Raw genomic sequence first — 16983 nt, 5'->3', positions numbered from 1 at the left:
CCCCGTGAGTAGGTATAGCCGCAAGGCAGCAGAAGTTTGAGATCAGAGCTTTTCTTCTCCTAGATGAGCTGCCAACCACGGCTGACAATCCCCATCTGCCCAGTGACTGGTTTTAGTGCACCAGTAACCTGCCTTCACCCCTTCTCTTGTCAGTAGAAATGGTTCCACCGGGCTTAGTAGCTAAGCCACACGTGAAGACCAGGAGCTGGACTTGGTTGTCAGAGGCTATTTGAGACACACACCATTGGGAGCATTTAATAGGTAGTGGGAGCTGATCCCCACTATCTTCCCCCAGCTATGACAACCTTAGCAACTGGCTCTAAGGCTGGAAGTATTACCTCAGTGATTATTTTCCATTTTTTTTTTGGAGTATAATACTTTTCAACAAATATAATCATGGCTTCTCTGCTCACAAACTGATTACCTTATTAAAACCCTCTGAAAGATCTGACAACCCCAAAGCAGTTCAAGTCACGAAAATTCTCCTCACAGAATTCACAAGGATTTGATGTACAGAATTTGAGGTACAGAATAAAATTTGCTCTCATTGAATTTATATGAAAATAAGTAAATATCAGGAAAATAAATATGGATTAGCCATGCTGGTGCATTGCAAAGTCAGGGCGCAATGTTTTCGAGGCAGTTTCAGAGGTGGAGGTGGATGTCGTGAATGTCTTCAGGCTGAGCGGTGAAGTCCAGGGTCCTGTGAGTGGCCTGGTGGGGCACAACACAGTGTCTGGATGATTTAAACTCTGGCCCAGATAAACTGGAAATGCAGGGTGTTAGGACCGGAGGTGAGGGTCGGATCGATTTCACTCACTCTCCCACGATGTTCACTCCGCACCCTGCAGTACTGAGTGTGTGAGTCTGCTCCCGTTGCTACATGCTTCGTGGCTATATGATGAACCTGAGACCGAGGCTTTGGGCCTACTCCAGCTGCTCTGGGGATTTGGATCTATGGACTCAATTTGGTTTGGAATGTGGTTGCTTGCTTCTATTGTTTGCATGATTTGTGTTTCGTTTTCCTCTTAAGCTGTATATTGGATGATGGTCTTTCTTGTTTTAAATTGGATTCTGTCGGGTTTCTTGTTTTGTGGCTGCCGGTAAGTAGACAACTCTCACAATTGTATAGTTTTATACTTTGATAATATCTGTATTTTCACACTCATGTTTCTTGATCCATTCACAGGTGACATCATAGGTGTTACAGAATATCACAAGTTCCCCAACCCTGGAAAGCCCACAATCTCAGAGAACCACCCTCTCCAAACCACTGAGAGATCTTCTGAACTTTCTAGTTTTATGCATTATTTAACATAGTCATGGAATGCTACAACACAAACAGGCCCTTCCTCCATCTAGACCCTGCTGAACTGTTATCCCACCCAGTCCCATTGACCCACACCTGGCATGTAGCCCTCCATTTCTCTCCCATCCATACCAAACCTCTCTTAAAGTCTCCAGTTGAACCCACATCCACCATTTCTGCCGACATCTCGTTCCACACGCTCACCACCCTCGGAGTGAAGGAGTCAAGGTTGCACACTGATTAAAGATTGGCTTTATTTGTCACATGTACATCTAAACATAGAGTGAAATGAGTCAATTGCGTCAATGATTAATGCAGTCTGAGGATGTGCCGGGGGCAGCCCGCAAGAGTTGCCTTGCTTCTGGCAGCATCATAGCTTGCCCACAACTTACCAACCTGAACCCACATGCTAGACTGTGGGAGGAAACCAGAGCAATTGAAGGAAACCTACGCAGTCACAGGGAGAATCTACAAAGGCCGTACAGACAGTGATGGGAATTGAACCCCGATCAACAACGCTGTAAACTGTTACACTAACTGCTACACAAACCTTGCTGCCCATAGCCAGGCAATGTATGTCCCACATAAATGCTGGCTGAGCGATGCATATATGGTTCAGCATATTGGGGTGGGGGCTGAGGGAGTGGGGGGAGCTCCTTTCTTCAAAGTAATTCACTGGGAAGAAATGCAAATTATCCATCCCGCTTTTTGCAGCCACTGACTTTGCACATGAACTCCCTCTCTCACGGAATCTTCCTTTAAAAATTCCATGAAAAAGGAGGGTGCGGGATGACATGCTGGTGGCGGTCACCGTTACCCCTCAGCTTCATCCACCTGGATTTGAGTCCTGTTGAAGGATCTCAGCCCGAACCATCAGCTATTTCTTCCTCTCTATAGGTGCTGCCTGGCCTGACCTCCTCCTGCATGTTGTGTGTGTTAGTCTGGGATCAGTCCGATCTGTGGGTGCAGTCAGTGCAGTATATGTATTGTGTGCTTTGGTTTCCACCCCACCCCACATCCCAGTGCTGGACTGTGTTGATTCCTGATGCTTTTCCAATCCAGTGGTTCTTTGGAAGTCAAAAATGAGGGATAAAACCTGTTGTTTACATTTGATTTTATTAAGCATCTCAAGAGCAAATAAGGACAAGAAGAAAAAGCATTGAGAGAAGAAAGAAAAGACCAGGTTGAAAAGCAGACATGGTCATCTCATACTCAGACTAGGAAAGATGTGCTTAATGAATCGATCTCTGTACTTATTGATTCTAATGAAATCATTTTGGAGTCCACAGAAATATGGCCTCTATTCATTTCTCGATCCAAGTCCAATCCATTACTATTTACTTGAATTGGCAAATATCCCAAAGAAATATTATATCTATTCTTGTTGTAAATTGAATTTAAGCAAATATATTTTGTTCTGTGGAAACTGTACAAACCTGTGAGTGGCAAGAAGTCATTAGGAACAAACTTTCCCATGGTCCACTCTCTTCTCCTACCAGATCCCTTTTTCTTCAACCCTTTATCTTTTTACCATCAAAGACTTCCACCATCCAGTCCATGCTCTCTTCCTGCTGCTGCCATTGGGAAAGAGGTGCCGGAGATTCACGTCCCACACCACCAGGTTCAGGAGCAGTCATTACCCTACAGCCATCAACCGGTTTGGATAACTTCACTCAGTGATCAGAGAATTTCCAAGTTTCACCACCATCTGTAATACAATTCTTACAAAACTCCAGTTTTAAATGACTGTCCACAAAACTGGTAACTGCCCTCTTGGTTGAGATTCTCTTACTAGCAAAAACATCTTGACATCTTCTTTGCCATGGCCCCCAAGAATCTTATTTCCAAGAATTTCAATAAGGTCACTTCTCATTCTTCTGAACTCCAAAAGTTTAGAAGGAACAGTTTTTTTTCAGCTGCTTGCATTCAGAGAATGCTTTCATCCAGGAGTTACCCCATGAGTCTCTCTTTGACTGCCTTCAATGACATGATATCCCTTCTCAAATAAAGGGGCCAAAACCATGGTGTCCCAGATGCGGTCTCTGCAACACCCTGAACGACTGCAAGAATGTGGTGAAGTGTGAGGAACGGGGAAGGACCCCAGTTGAGCTCAGGAAGAATGTGCAGCCTCCACAGTGCCTGCACCAGAGGGCATGACTGAACCCAGCTCACTGGCACTGTGAAACAGCAGCAGAACCCCCTGTGGCACCATGCCACCCATGTCTCCGTTAATCCGTTCTCTCTTCAAACCTGCATCTGACTTTGCACTTGAGCTCCCACTGCCAACGTGCGAGTCTCACAGAATCTTCCTTTGAAAATCCCTTGAGGAAGGAGGGGGTGGTATGGCATACTGGTAGCAGTCACCCTATTACCCCTCAGCTTCATCTGACTGGATTTGAGTCCTGATGAAGGATCTCAGCCCCAAACGTTAGCTATTTCTTCCTCTCTGTAGATGCTACCTGACCTGCTGAGTCCCTCCAACATTTTGAGGATGTTTGCTCTGGGTTCTGCCTGTCCTCTGGGTGCAGTCAGTTCTCTATGTGCACGGGTGCTCTGGTTTCCACCCCACCCCACGTCCCAGTGCTGGACTGTGTTGCATCCAGATGCTTTTCCGATCCTGTGGTCCTTTGGAAGTCAAGAATGAGGCATAAGACCTTTTATTTACAGTTGGTTTACATCACAAGAGCAAATAAGGACAAGAAGAAAAAGCATTGAGAGAACAAAAGAAAAAAAACATTCAGAAAAGCAAACGTGGTTGTCTCACACTGAGACTAGAAATAATAGCAAATTCCAGTGATAACAACAATCAATAAAATAGCCAGCTTCAAGTGGCATGAGACCAACTACTGAAAACTCCAAAGTTTCTCGAAACATACAGAAGCAATTGTGTAGTAATTACTGAGAAAGTCACTGAACATTTACATTTATATAAGTCAGGGGTTCCAAATTTTTCTTACACCAATGAACCTTACCATTATCCTGAAGGGTTCTGTGGACCCTAGGTTGGGAAGCCCTGAAATTACAGAGATTATGTAAAAATACAAGAAAGTGAAGTTAACTACAAGAAAAATAACAATTCTACACCCCCAATCCAGCAGCTGCTGGGTTAAATGGCCACTGTACATTGCTTAGTGCAAAGGTGGGACGTGGTATAGTTAATGGACTTGTGGGAGAGGATAAGCTGCAAGGCTACAGGAGAAAAAAGAAAGGGGAATGGAACAAAGGAGAGCTGGCATTTATCTGATGGATCAAATGGCCTCCTTTACTGTCTTGGTGAAGAAGCTTTGGAGCAAAGGAAGATGAGAGGTGAATTGATGGAGGTGTTCAAGACAGGAAGCATAGATCAAATGGACTGCCGGAGGCTTCATCCAAGGGCAGAAATGGTTAATGCCGGGGTGCATAATTTTAAGGTCATTGGAGGAATGTATAGAGGGGATGTCAGAGGTAAGTGATTTGCACAGAGAATGCTGGGTGGGTGGAATGTGCTACCAAGGATGTTGAGACAGGTATATAGGAGTTTAAGAGACTGTTATCTTGGCACATGGTTAATAGAAAAATGGAGGGGAAGGGTTAGATTGATCATGGAATAGGTTATAGGTTGGCACAGCATTGTAGGCTGAAGGGTCTGTAAATCTTCTATGTTCTAAACAAGTTTTTAATGTTGGTTATGAGTTAGGATCCCATTACTGCTCTGTTTGAATTCATATTTGAGATTTGTTGCTTCTTCCACTCTCTGTGTCAACGCTCAGTTGGGTTTCTCAATGGTGTATAGACTGTTTCTCACCCTGATGAGAAATAGCGGGTCACCCTGTTACAGGATGGATGTGGTTAAACTAGGAGTGTAGAAATGCTTTACCAGGACGTTACCAGGACCAGAGTGCCTGAGGTTAACCAGGCTGGGTCTTTATTCCCAGAACATAGGAGAATGATGGGTGTCCTTACAGAGAAGTTTAAAATAGTCTTTTCCCCATGGTAGGGGAATGCAAAACTGGGGGACATAGGTTTAGAGTGAGGGGAAAGATTTAAAAGGTCTAAGTTTCTGGCAGGTATTCAGGGGAGCTACCACTGTTTCTGCTACTGCAACCACCATTGTACATCACAGTAGCAGCTCCGAACCACTGAGGTTTGATCTAAACGAAATCTATAGAAAAGTGAAAGGCAAGTTCACACCTACACGTACCAGTGAAGGGTCTCAGACCAAGAATTTTACTCCACTCAGAAGATGCTGCCTGACTTGCTGAGTTCTTTCAACAGTTTGTTCATTACTCAAGATTTACAGCAACTGCAGAACCTCTTGAGTTTATGATTTGTCATACGAAAACGGTGGGTCAAAGTTCCTCTACTTTTGTTTTACACCTATGCAGGCCATTGGTTTGAGCAGAAAATTTTGGCATGGCCTGAAAACTGCATGGTACTTTAATATTAACACTATAAAAGAAAATTTCAGCTGCATGGCAACAAAGGCTATGTGCTCGGGGGCATTTCAGTTACTGCGTGGCCGTGCACCAGTGGAGTTCAGAGAAAACAGTGAGGCAGGTACAATAGCAGCATTTGGCTGGTTATATGAATGGTTGGAACTTAGAGGGATAAGGACCTAATGCAGGAAATTGGGACTAACTGAGTGTGTACTATTGTTGGCATGGACTAGTTGGGCTGAATGGCCTGTATCCATGCTGTATTTCTCTATGACTCTTTCTCCAAAGCATTTATCATCACTTTATAGGAGGGGAAAGAATCTTTCTCGTTTAGATTTTACAGTTTTTTTCTCACGTTTGGTTCTTCATTTAGAAGTCTTTAATCATGATCAAAATGTCTGTTGCTTATACAGATTGTATTCATAGAGAATGGGGATAACAACACTCACTTGCCCATCCATTGAGATGTTCCCACAATCAATGATCTCTTTATCTCATGTCCTCATTATTTATCGCTAATTATTTATAGCTGGGGGGGTGATAATGGGGACAAGCTCCCACTACCTATTCAATGCTCCCAATGGCCGGCGCCTCAAATAGTCTTTGACACCAGCTCCTGCTCTTCACGTGTGGCTTAGCTACTAAGCCCAGCTGAATCTTTTCTATTGACAGGAGAAGGGTCAAAGGTGGGTTACTGGCGCTTTAAAACCAGTCGCTTCAGGCAGATGGGGCTCATCAACCGTGGCTGGCAGCTCATCTAGGAGAAGGAAAACTCTTGATCTCAAACCTCCGCAGCCTTGCGGCTATACCCACTCATGGGGAAGGCTTCGTGAGTAAACCCCGAGGGGAAACTCCGGAGCTGGAGTTCTTAACTCAGTCCTACACGGAGTTCAGTGCTGACTGTCAACTCCTGCGGTGCTGCTGATACCAAAGTGTATCAGTCTCTGCTGTTCCTGTGGCTTCATCAGATGCGTGGAGAGGGGGAGCTTGTTGTGCGGGCAACAGCTTGCTCTGCAAACCTTGCTGCCTAGGCTTGCGTATCTAGACAGCTTGGACGCAATACCCATGGAGGCCTCAGTACCCATGGAAGCCTCAACTCAACTCAGCTATTTATATTTGCATCTGCGCGGCTTGTTGTCTTCTGCACTCCAGTTGGTCTTTCATTGATCCCGTCATCATTACTATTCTATAGATTTGCTGAGTCCACAGGAAAATGAATCTCAGGGTTGTATATGGTGACATATATGTACTTTGATAATAATATTTACTTTGAAATTTGATCCGTGTTTTTAACCTATATTTACGTCTTTACACTTCTAACCATTAGTTACATTTTAATCCAGTTTCCCGACAGTCAACAGCCTCCCCGCCATCGATAACATCTGCAAGAGGCCATGCCTGAAGAAGACAGTATCCACCATCCAGGACATGCCGGCTTCTCGTTCACACAGGAGATCCAGGAACTTGAAGATCCACACTCAACGATTCAGGAACAGCTTCTTCCCCCTCTGCCGCCAGATTTCTGAATGGACAATGAACCCATGAACACTGCCTCACTGTTCCTCTTTTGCACTCGGTATTTTGTAATTTATAGTCAGATTATATCTTTGTTCTGTACAACAAATTTCATGTCATATGGCAGTGATGATATGTCAGTAAGGGCGTTAAATGTCACGGGAAGAAGACAGAAGAATGGAGTTAAGAGGGATAATAAATCACCCATGATGGAATGGTAGAACAGACACGATGGGCCGAATGTCCTAATTCGGCTCCTATGCCCTTTGCTCATTTATTTTATTGCAATGTAGTTATGGATATTGATCATGCTATGCCTAACTTAAAAATAACTAACTTCTTAACCTGCTGGGTATCTGTATATCGTTCGTTCGTTGTGTGCCGTGTCGTATGACGTGGGAGATCATGGTCTTTCCATGACCATGATTGTTCTTGGCAAATTTTTCTACAGAAGTGGTTTGCCATTGCCATCTTCTGGGCAGTGTCTTTACAAGACGGGTGACCCCGGTCATTATCAATACTCTTCAGAGATTGCCTGCCTGGTGTCAGTGGTCGCATAACCAGGACTCGTGATATGCACCGGCTGCTCATAGACCATCCACCACCTGCTCCCATGGCTTTACGTGAGCCTGATTCGGGGACGGGGGGTGGGGGGGGGGGTAAGTAGGTGCTACACCTTGCCTGTGGGTGACCTGTAAGCTAACAGAGGGAAGGAGCGCCTTACGTCCCGTTTGGTAGAGACGTATCTCCAGCCCACCACCCATATATGTGCATATATACTTCAGTAAAATAAGTCACAGTGCTTTATTCTAGCATAAAGGTTCTCCGATATACTTGTAGCATTTTCTTCCTGGAAACGATGTTAAAATGTAATTCCGAACTCGCAGTGCTTCCTTCCTGCATCCGAGAATAGTATTTTGTTGGCTCGCCTTTTACCAGTTCCCAGTTCAAGTTCCGTTCTCGGAGAGCATAATCTGAGCTAACATTGTAGCGTTTTATTGAGGGCGAGTTTCAGAGAACATTTGACGCCAACTCTGAGTGACCTGATAATTGAGGAAGAGGTCACACAGGGGAGCGCGGTGCCCACACGATGATCAGTACAACTTGATTCCTGTTCGCTGCATCGCGTTGCACGAAGTGACTTTCGTTCAATTCAAATTTCAAATTCAATTTTCAATTCAATTCAAAGTTCGTTAAAGTTTCTGAGTTTGGGCTCGACTTCACAGTGACGTGGGAATACAGCAGCAATCACCATTCAACCCCGTAGCACTTTCCAGCCGGGTCACAGAACCGATCTGCCCGGACTGTCCAAGCCAGGGGAGGAGAAGGGTACTCCCACTGCTGATGGTTCGCAGTCTCCCTGTTTCGGAGCCGCTGCTGGGGTGTACAAACACGTGCGGCCACCCCGGTTGTAAACGGATGTAAATGTCGCTCTCCGGTCGCGTTTTCATTCCGCTTCTTCTCTCAAATATGTTCACTGAGGTTTGGCCTAAATGAAATCTATAGAGAAGTGAAAGGCAATTTCCAAGAGCAGGTTTATTCCCCGTTTATACTGAAAAGTTACTTGAGATAGAGAAAGAGACCCCAAATTGGTTAAAAAGTAGAAGGAAGCGGAGACCAGCGGGAGCGGCGGTGAGAGCGAGGACAGTGCCCCGGCTGTTGGCCACATTAAACATTTTGAAATCTGTTGGAAGTTAATATAGATTTTAGTTTATGAAAGACAGTAATTTATGGTAGAGAATCGTTTATGTTAGTAGTTAATGTAGTTAGCAGTTTATGGTAATTAATAGTTTATGGTAGATCATAAACACAAGAGATTCTGCAAATGCTGGAAGTCCAAAGCAACACACAAAAGGCTTGAGGAAATCAGCAGCTTGGGCAGCATCTTTGGAAATGAATGAACAGCCGACGTTTCGGGCCGGGACCCTTCTTCAGGACTGGAAAGGAATAGGGAAGACGATATGTAGACAGTAGTTTATGGTAGTTACAGTAGTAGATACAGTGGTAGCTCCCCTGAATACCTGCAAGAAAATTAATCTCAAAGTAGTACATGGTAATATATACGTAATTTGATAATAAATTTACTTTGAACTTTCATACATCTATCGTACATCTGTCGTTTTATTTTATGCATGGACAAACAGATACAGACAGCGGCCGCTCAGATTTCGAAACGCGAGTCTGGGGAGAGCAGGGAAAACAGGCACGAGTGAAGCAATGAAAACTGGCGGGGGCTGGCAGCCAGGGGACGCCACCGCAGCCCAGACAAGATCCCACACACTGCCGGGCCCCTGGCCGTGTCTGTGGCGGCGTCGCAGCTGAAGCCAAGACTCTGGAACAGGAGCCGCGCAGGATCCTGTCTCTTTAAATCGGTGTCAAAGCGGATTACAGCTGATCTGACACGTGATTCCGCCTTAGCCCGGCTCGGCTCGGCTCGGCTCTGGCCAGGCTCCCGCAGTCAGCCTGGGACCCGGCGCTGGGTCGCTCCGCCCGCCCCGAGGACTCACTCTCCTAGTGCAAGTCTTTGAGTGGAGACGCGAGCTGGCGGACGCCGCTGGTTCGGCACTTGGGACAGCGGCGGCAGGGATGGAAAAGGCAGTAGTTCTCACCTGAGGAACCAGCTTCTTTCCCCTCCCTCCCCCCCCCCCCACCCCTGTTTCCCCTTCCCCGAGCCCTGTCACTCTCTGGTGCCCCAGTGGACGGAAGATGCAGAAGAGCATCAGGTACAACGAGGGACACGCCGTGTACCTGGCCCTGATCGCCCGGAAGGAGGGCACCAAGCGCGGTTACCTGAGCAAGCGGACGTCCGAGAACAACAAGTGGCATGATAAGTGGTTCGCCCTCTACCAGAATGTGCTCGTCTACTTTGAACACGAGCAAAGCAGCAGGCCCTCGGGCATTTATCTGATCGAAGGATGCACGTGTGAGAGGGTCGCCTCCCCCAAGCCCCCGACCATGGGCAAGGAGACGCCGGAGAAACAGGTACAGCAAGCCGTTGTCGGCGGCGGCTTTAGGCTCCTCCACTTGCCCCGTGTCTCTCCGTTAAATCTCGGAACTGCTCTGTCTGTCAACCATCTGATCCGCGTTGGAATATTGTATTCAGTTCTGGTTGCCTCACTATAGGAAGGACATCGAAGCTTCAGAGAGGAGATTTACCAGGATGCTGTCTGGATTAGAGCGCGTATTTTACGAGGATAGGTTGAGCGAGAGAAGGCTTTTTCTCTTTGGAGCGAAGGTGTTTTGATCGAGATATACATCAGGACTAGATCTAGTGGGCAGGCAGCGCCTTTCCCCCAAGACGAGGGGATATAATTTTAAGGTGATTGGAGCAAAGTATGGGGGGGGGGGATGTCAGAGGTAGATTTTTTTTCTCATTGAGTGTGGTGGGTGCGTTAAACGCGCTGCCAGGGATGGTGGTAGAGGCAAATATATTCCGGAGATTTAAGAAACTGTTCGATAGGCGCATGCATGATAGAGATATGGAGGATTATATGGGAAGGAAGGGTTAAACTGATCGTGGAGTAGGTTTAAAAAGTCGACACAACATCGTGGTCCGAAGGACTGTACAGTTAGATGTTCCTTTTTTCAGTTGTCGCGTTTGAGGAAGAATGACAATTATAGTCTCTTAGAAACAAGCCGATGAGCGCGTCCCCTCGTCCTGTGACCTACGCGTTCACTTTCTCAGTGACCACGGGCAGCCGTGTCTCACCCGCGGGCAGACTCTGGAAGTCTCGGAGCTGCCTCCGCTCAAATCGCAACCCAGCTGAACTACTGGGCGAGGCTTGCCGACCCGCAGCTTTGGAAAGTTATTGTTAGCAGCCGGCCAGGGAGCCCCGGCAGCCGGTATCCCCGCCCTTCCCCATCTCCGTCCCGCAGGGGAGGGAGTCCTTCCGACACCGGCGCTCGCATCGGGGCAAGATTAATCCCCGAGCCGGTGTAACCAGTTCAGTATGTCGTCATTTCACAGACCACGGAGGTGTAAACTCCTAAAGCTCAATTGCCCTTCGCGGTGCTATCGTTATAGTTCATCCACAAATAGCGAACCCGTTCCAGTTCGGTGTTCGGAAGTTCGAGGGGTGGACATAATCCCCCCCCCCCCCCATCCTCCTGCTTTGCAATTTTGACGCCTCTTTTAAAAATAATTTGCCACTTGCCGTGTAACGTATTCTTTCTCACATACTTCAAACTCCCTGATCCCTCGTATTCAAGCAGCAACGATGCGATAAAAGTATGGTATCTAATTTTCTTTCCTGGCATTATTGGACATGGCATTGAGAACAGTTAGATCGTTTGGAATTCTCATTATAGAAGTATAATAATCATTGTGTGGGACTCGGGTAAGAGGGATTCTGAGCAACACACACCAAGTGCTGGAGGAACTCAACAGGTCAGGCAGTATCTAACGACTAAACAGTTGAAGTTTCGGACCGAGACCCCCCTTCAGGACTGGAAAGGATGAAGGGTCGCCTGTTTATCCATTTGCCTTAGACGCGGCCTTAGCCTCCAGCATTTTGTGTGTGTTGCTCTGGATTTTCAGCATCTGCAGAATTTCTCCTGTTTATAATAGGGATCCTGCATCACCACAGAACAATTAATTATTTTGGAAACAAACCAAAAATCAAGCGTTGTGCTTTTTTTCCCTTTATTAAAAACAGTGCTTCATCAATGGCAGACCCGGCGGGATCGGAGAGTTGGCGCTCGATTGTTGCGTGAGGCTTTGCCGCGTGAAGCTGCTCGGCCATGGTTACAGTTAGGGAACAGAGAAAGACACACACACACACACACACACACACACACACACACACACACACACACACACACACACACACACACACACACACGCACAGACACACACACACACATACAGACACACGCACGCACAGACACCCACACGCACAGACACACATGCACAGACACACACACACGCAGACAGACACACACACACACAGACACACGCACGCACAGACACACACACACGCACAGACAGACACACGCACACGCAGAGACGCACAGACAGACAGACAGACACACACACACACACACACACACACACACACACACACACACACACACACACACACACACACACACACACACACACACACACAGCAAAATGTGGAGGAATTATGTCATTTGCCCTACGGTCAAACACCATGTATAAATAGAAATGTGCGTGTGTGTACCGCCTGACCTATCTATAGTGCCAGAGAAGAGAAAAACACTCCCGTAAAAATATTCAGCCTCTGTGGTTTTCCATTAATTAATGTGCTTGTGTTCGTGTTATTGAGCCTAGAGGCACAGTTAAAGGTAGACTGAAACATTGCGTAATTGTGCGCTCATCTCGACTGGGTCATAGTTTTCCAGCATACTATTGTAAAAACTAGAGGACTTGTTCAAAAGGCGATACCTGAAAAAGGCAACATGCATCGTTTAGGACCCCACCACCCAGGGCATGCCCTCTTCTCATCAGGGAGCCTGAAGACCCACACTCAACGTTTTAAAGACAGCTTCTTTCGCTCCACCATCAGATTTCTGAACAGACAATGAACCTATCGGCACTACCTCATTATTTTTGCTCCCCTTTGCACTAATTATATAATAAATAATATTATTGTAATTTATAGTTTTTAAATTATGTATTGCACTATACTGCCACCACAAAGCAACAAATTTCACTATACCTGCCAGTGATATTAAACCTGATTCTGTAACACGCATTGACTGGTATAGTGGCATGTGTATGTGTGCTGATCACTAGCATGTCCAATCCTTTCCTCCTTGTACCTTCTGAAGGCCTACAGCAGCAAAATAAATTGCAAACTACTGGTCAGCTAGCAGAAGATAAATGGAATTAATCCAACAAAAGGTACCATTATGACAAGCATGGGATCTCCCCATCTACAGTTTGTAGAACTTGATTCCACAACCTATAGACTCACTTTCAAAGACTTTACAACTCATGTTCTCAGCATTATTTATTTACACATTTATTATTATTATTATCACAGTTTATCGTCTTTTGCACATTGGTTGTCAGTCCTTGAGTGTAGTTTTACATTGATCCTATTGTATTTCTTTGTTCTACTGTGAATGCCCACAAGAAAATGAATCTCAGGATGGTATATAGTAACATATGTAGTATGTACTTAAATTTATCTTGTACTTTGAACTTATAATTCCTGGCAGTCTTTAGGTGTAAAATTGTAACTGAAAACTAGATGTCAAGGATTGGTAAGACTGTGTTATAGTTTCCAATACTGAGAGCACACTTAGAAGATTTCCCATCTTGCCTTAATGTGTCCCCTTCTGCTGGCTGAATGTGACATCATTGGCGTTCTGTGAGGATCCTTTCCTTTCCAAACTCTGATGTAATGAAAAGATTTCTTGCCAGTCCAACAACCACGTTAATCCATTGTACAAAATGCATTAGGTTATAATTTAACGTTATCAATAATGTTAGTGATTTCTGAATGCTTCATGAACTTATGGACACTACCTCAATTTTTGTGCAACTTAAATTTATACACTATTTATAAATACTTATATTTCCTAGTATTTTTATATATAGCACTGTATTATTCCTTCAAAACATACATTTCAAGATTTATGTCAGAGAGAATAAACCTAATTCTGATGATTATAGAGGAGAGACACCTTATATTCCATCCCTACTCTAACATGTCAGTTTGTGGCTTCCTTTACTGCCGTGATGAGGCCACACTCAGGTTGGAGGAGCAACATCCTATATTCCATCTGGGTAGCATCTAACCTGATGGCATGAATATCGATTTCTCAAACTCCCAGTAATTGCCCCCCTTCGCCATTCCCCATCCCTGTTTCCTTCTTCTCACCTTATCTCCTCACCTTCCCATCACCTCCTGTTGGTGCTGCTCCCCCTTCCCTTTCTTCCATGGTCTTCTACCCCTCTCCTATCAGATTCCCCCTTCTCCAGCTCTTTATCTCTTTCACCTATCAAATCCCTTTACTTCACCCCTCACCCTCCCCTGGTTTCACCTATTACCTACCACTTTGTAACTTCCTCTTCCTCTTCCCCCACCTTCTTGATCTGATTTCTCATCATTTTTTGTTCCAGTCCTGATGAAGGGTCCCTGCTGGAAACATAGACTGTTTACTCTTTTCCATAGATGCTGCCTGGCCTGCAGTGTTCCTCCAGCATTTTGTGTGTGTTGCTAAGATATCAGATACAGTCTTAGGATATCTTAATTGTCATTAACCAAATTAAAGTTAATAGCAGATAATTTCATCTAGACATTAAGTTTATGCTTGTTATCGTCAGCAATACTTGTTTATAAGAGTGATTCTAGTTCTAATAATATTCCATTCTCAATTAATAAGCCAGTACTGATCTGCATAAAGAACGGTGTTTCGGTGCAGGTCAATGGGACTAAGCAAAATAATAGTTCAGCATGGATTAGATGGGCCAAAAGGCCTGTTTCTGTGTTGTAGTCTATGACTCTATATATGTTTTTTAAAAACCAAACCTTTTGGGTGAACCTATCTAATCAGGGCACATTCTTTAAAATGAAGTAAATTATTTTCAGAAGCTCACAAAACTTTATACCTACATATTATCACACTTGAGCACATGCCTGAGGTTGCATTATGGAACATGGACAGTATAGCATAGTGCAGACTATTCAGCCCACAATATTGTGCCAACCTTTTAACCTACTCTAAGATCATTCTAACCATTTTCTCCTACTTAGCCTCCTTTTTTCTATCATCCACATGCCTTTCCAATAGTCTCTTAAGAGTCCTTAATGTCTCTGCCTTCTACCACCACCCCTGGCAGCACGTTCCATGTACACACTACTGTCTGTGTAATAAATAATTAATTAAAATTACCACTGACATTACCCCCCCATACTTTTCTCCAATCACCTTAAAGTTATGTCCCATTGCGTCAGCCATTTATGCCCTGGGAAAGTCCCTGGCTGTCTACTCCATCCATGCCTCTTATCCTCTTGTACATCTCTATCAAATCACACTCATCCTCCTTTGCTTGAGGGAGAAAAGCCCTAGCTCACTCAGTTGATGCTCATAAGCCATGCTCTCCAATGTTTTCTTTACTGGGTCTCTCCCACTTCCAGTCCAATAGGTTACCTCTTTCTTTGTTGGTTGGACTCCAATGCATCCCCCAAATGATTTAACGATCACTCTGAGAACATAGAACAGCATAAGGACAGGTCCTTCGGCCCACAAAGAAATGAGAATTGAAATACTCCTGAGTATTTTTTCCACTGTGTGCATACGACCTTACCTCTGATGAACTGTTCAGCATGGTAAGGTGACAGGGGCAACACGATAGCATAGAGGTTAGCACTCTGCTTTACAGTACAGGTGACAGGAGTTAAATTCTCACCGTTGTTTGTAAGGAGTTTGTACGTTCTCCCCGTGACCACGTGGGTTTCCTTTGAGTGCTCTGGTTTCCTCCCATAGTCCAAAGATGTACCAATTGGTAGGTTAATGGGTCATTGTAAATTGTCCTGTGATTAGGCTAGGGTTAATTTTGGGGTCACTGGGCGGTGTGGTTTGAAGGGCTGGAATGGTCTTTTCCACACTGTATCTCAATAAAGAAATAAATTATGGGACATGAGTAGTATTCCAGAGCCAAATTTTCAATACTGCTATGATAAAGTATGAAATTCAGTCTAATAAATCTGCCTATTAAAAGCTGGAATCGGGAAAAATGACTGTAATTGTTATTGGGTTATAGTTGTAAGTCCCCACTGGATCACTTCACATTCTCTGCAAATGAGATGTCCACATCATTTGGTTGACTCAATGGACCAATTAGCCTAATTCTCTTCTATGACTTATGGTCTTATGGACTCATGGGTCCTAGTATTTATTGAGAGGTAACTTGAGATTTCTAAACCCAACTTATTGTCTTAAAACAAGCGCTCCAGACTAGAGATTTATCTTTGTGAAATAGTACAGTCAGTGAGTTATACAACACGGCACGGTACTTCAGCTAATTTGTATTTATTTTCATTTTGACAATATCCTTGATCTCTGGGGGTTTTGCCAACCAGACAACTAATTCCACCCTGTGGATGGAATCTACAGAATATGTAGGAGATCTATGTGCGAACTGTTTAGTCTTAGATGCAGGGCTTCATGGCAGTACATGGGCTCTCTACAAAGGGATCTTCTGAAAATAACTGCCGGCAGTTGACAATTTTGGCAAATTCTAGAAACAAATAGATTGGGAAATGGGTAAGATGCGAAGGACAGGATAAAATAATTTGCTTTGTGTTGGGAAAGTATGTAGGGTGATATGGTAGGGATCTCTGTTCTTTCCCACTGACGTGTATGAATTGAGCATTTTTAAGATACTCAAAATGTCTGATGATAAATTAGGAGACTTCACAAATAATGGAGTATGCAGCTTCAATTCCATAGTTTATTTGGATAAGTGATTGCTATAATTCAAAGCAAACATGTCTTATGATGAATAAACTCATCTTGGGCTTCCAGCCGGTATAGGTATCGATTATAACCAACGTTTCGGTGACAAACTCTGCCATCTTCTTCAGGATGACAAGAAATTGGCGGTAGCAGAACATTGCATTTGTAATGGCCATAAGATTGACTCTGTCGCTACAAAACTACTGTGCCGTGCCAATGGCTTTTGGGACGGCCTGGTGAAGGAAGACGCTGAAATAAAATGAGAGAAAAAGAATTTTAATAAAGATGAAGGTCTCACTCTAAGGAAGAATT

The 16983-nt window shown here is 44.6% G+C and overlaps 1 protein-coding gene across 2 annotated transcripts in view; it reads left to right on the top strand.

Moving 5' to 3' along the window:
- The first annotated feature begins 9504 nt into the window (after positions 1 to 9504).
- rasgrf2b (Ras protein-specific guanine nucleotide-releasing factor 2b) overlaps positions 9505 to 16983 on the top strand; it is a 141590-nt gene continuing 134111 nt past the window's right edge. The window contains exon 1 of one of the 2 annotated variants that reach the window (XM_073067295.1): positions 9505 to 10221. In XM_073067295.1, the coding sequence (XP_072923396.1) occupies positions 9946 to 10221 (276 nt within the window). In that variant the 5' untranslated portion in view covers positions 9505 to 9945. The remainder of the gene's footprint in view (positions 10222 to 16983) is intronic. The other variant, XM_073067303.1, reaches the window with a different exon arrangement.

This window comes from Hemitrygon akajei, chromosome 2 (assembly GCF_048418815.1).
Source record: "Hemitrygon akajei chromosome 2, sHemAka1.3, whole genome shotgun sequence".
NCBI lineage: Eukaryota > Metazoa > Chordata > Chondrichthyes > Myliobatiformes > Dasyatidae > Hemitrygon > Hemitrygon akajei.
The sequence above is the reverse complement of the archived record's forward strand: the minus strand, read 5'-3'. Positions and strand labels throughout refer to the sequence as shown.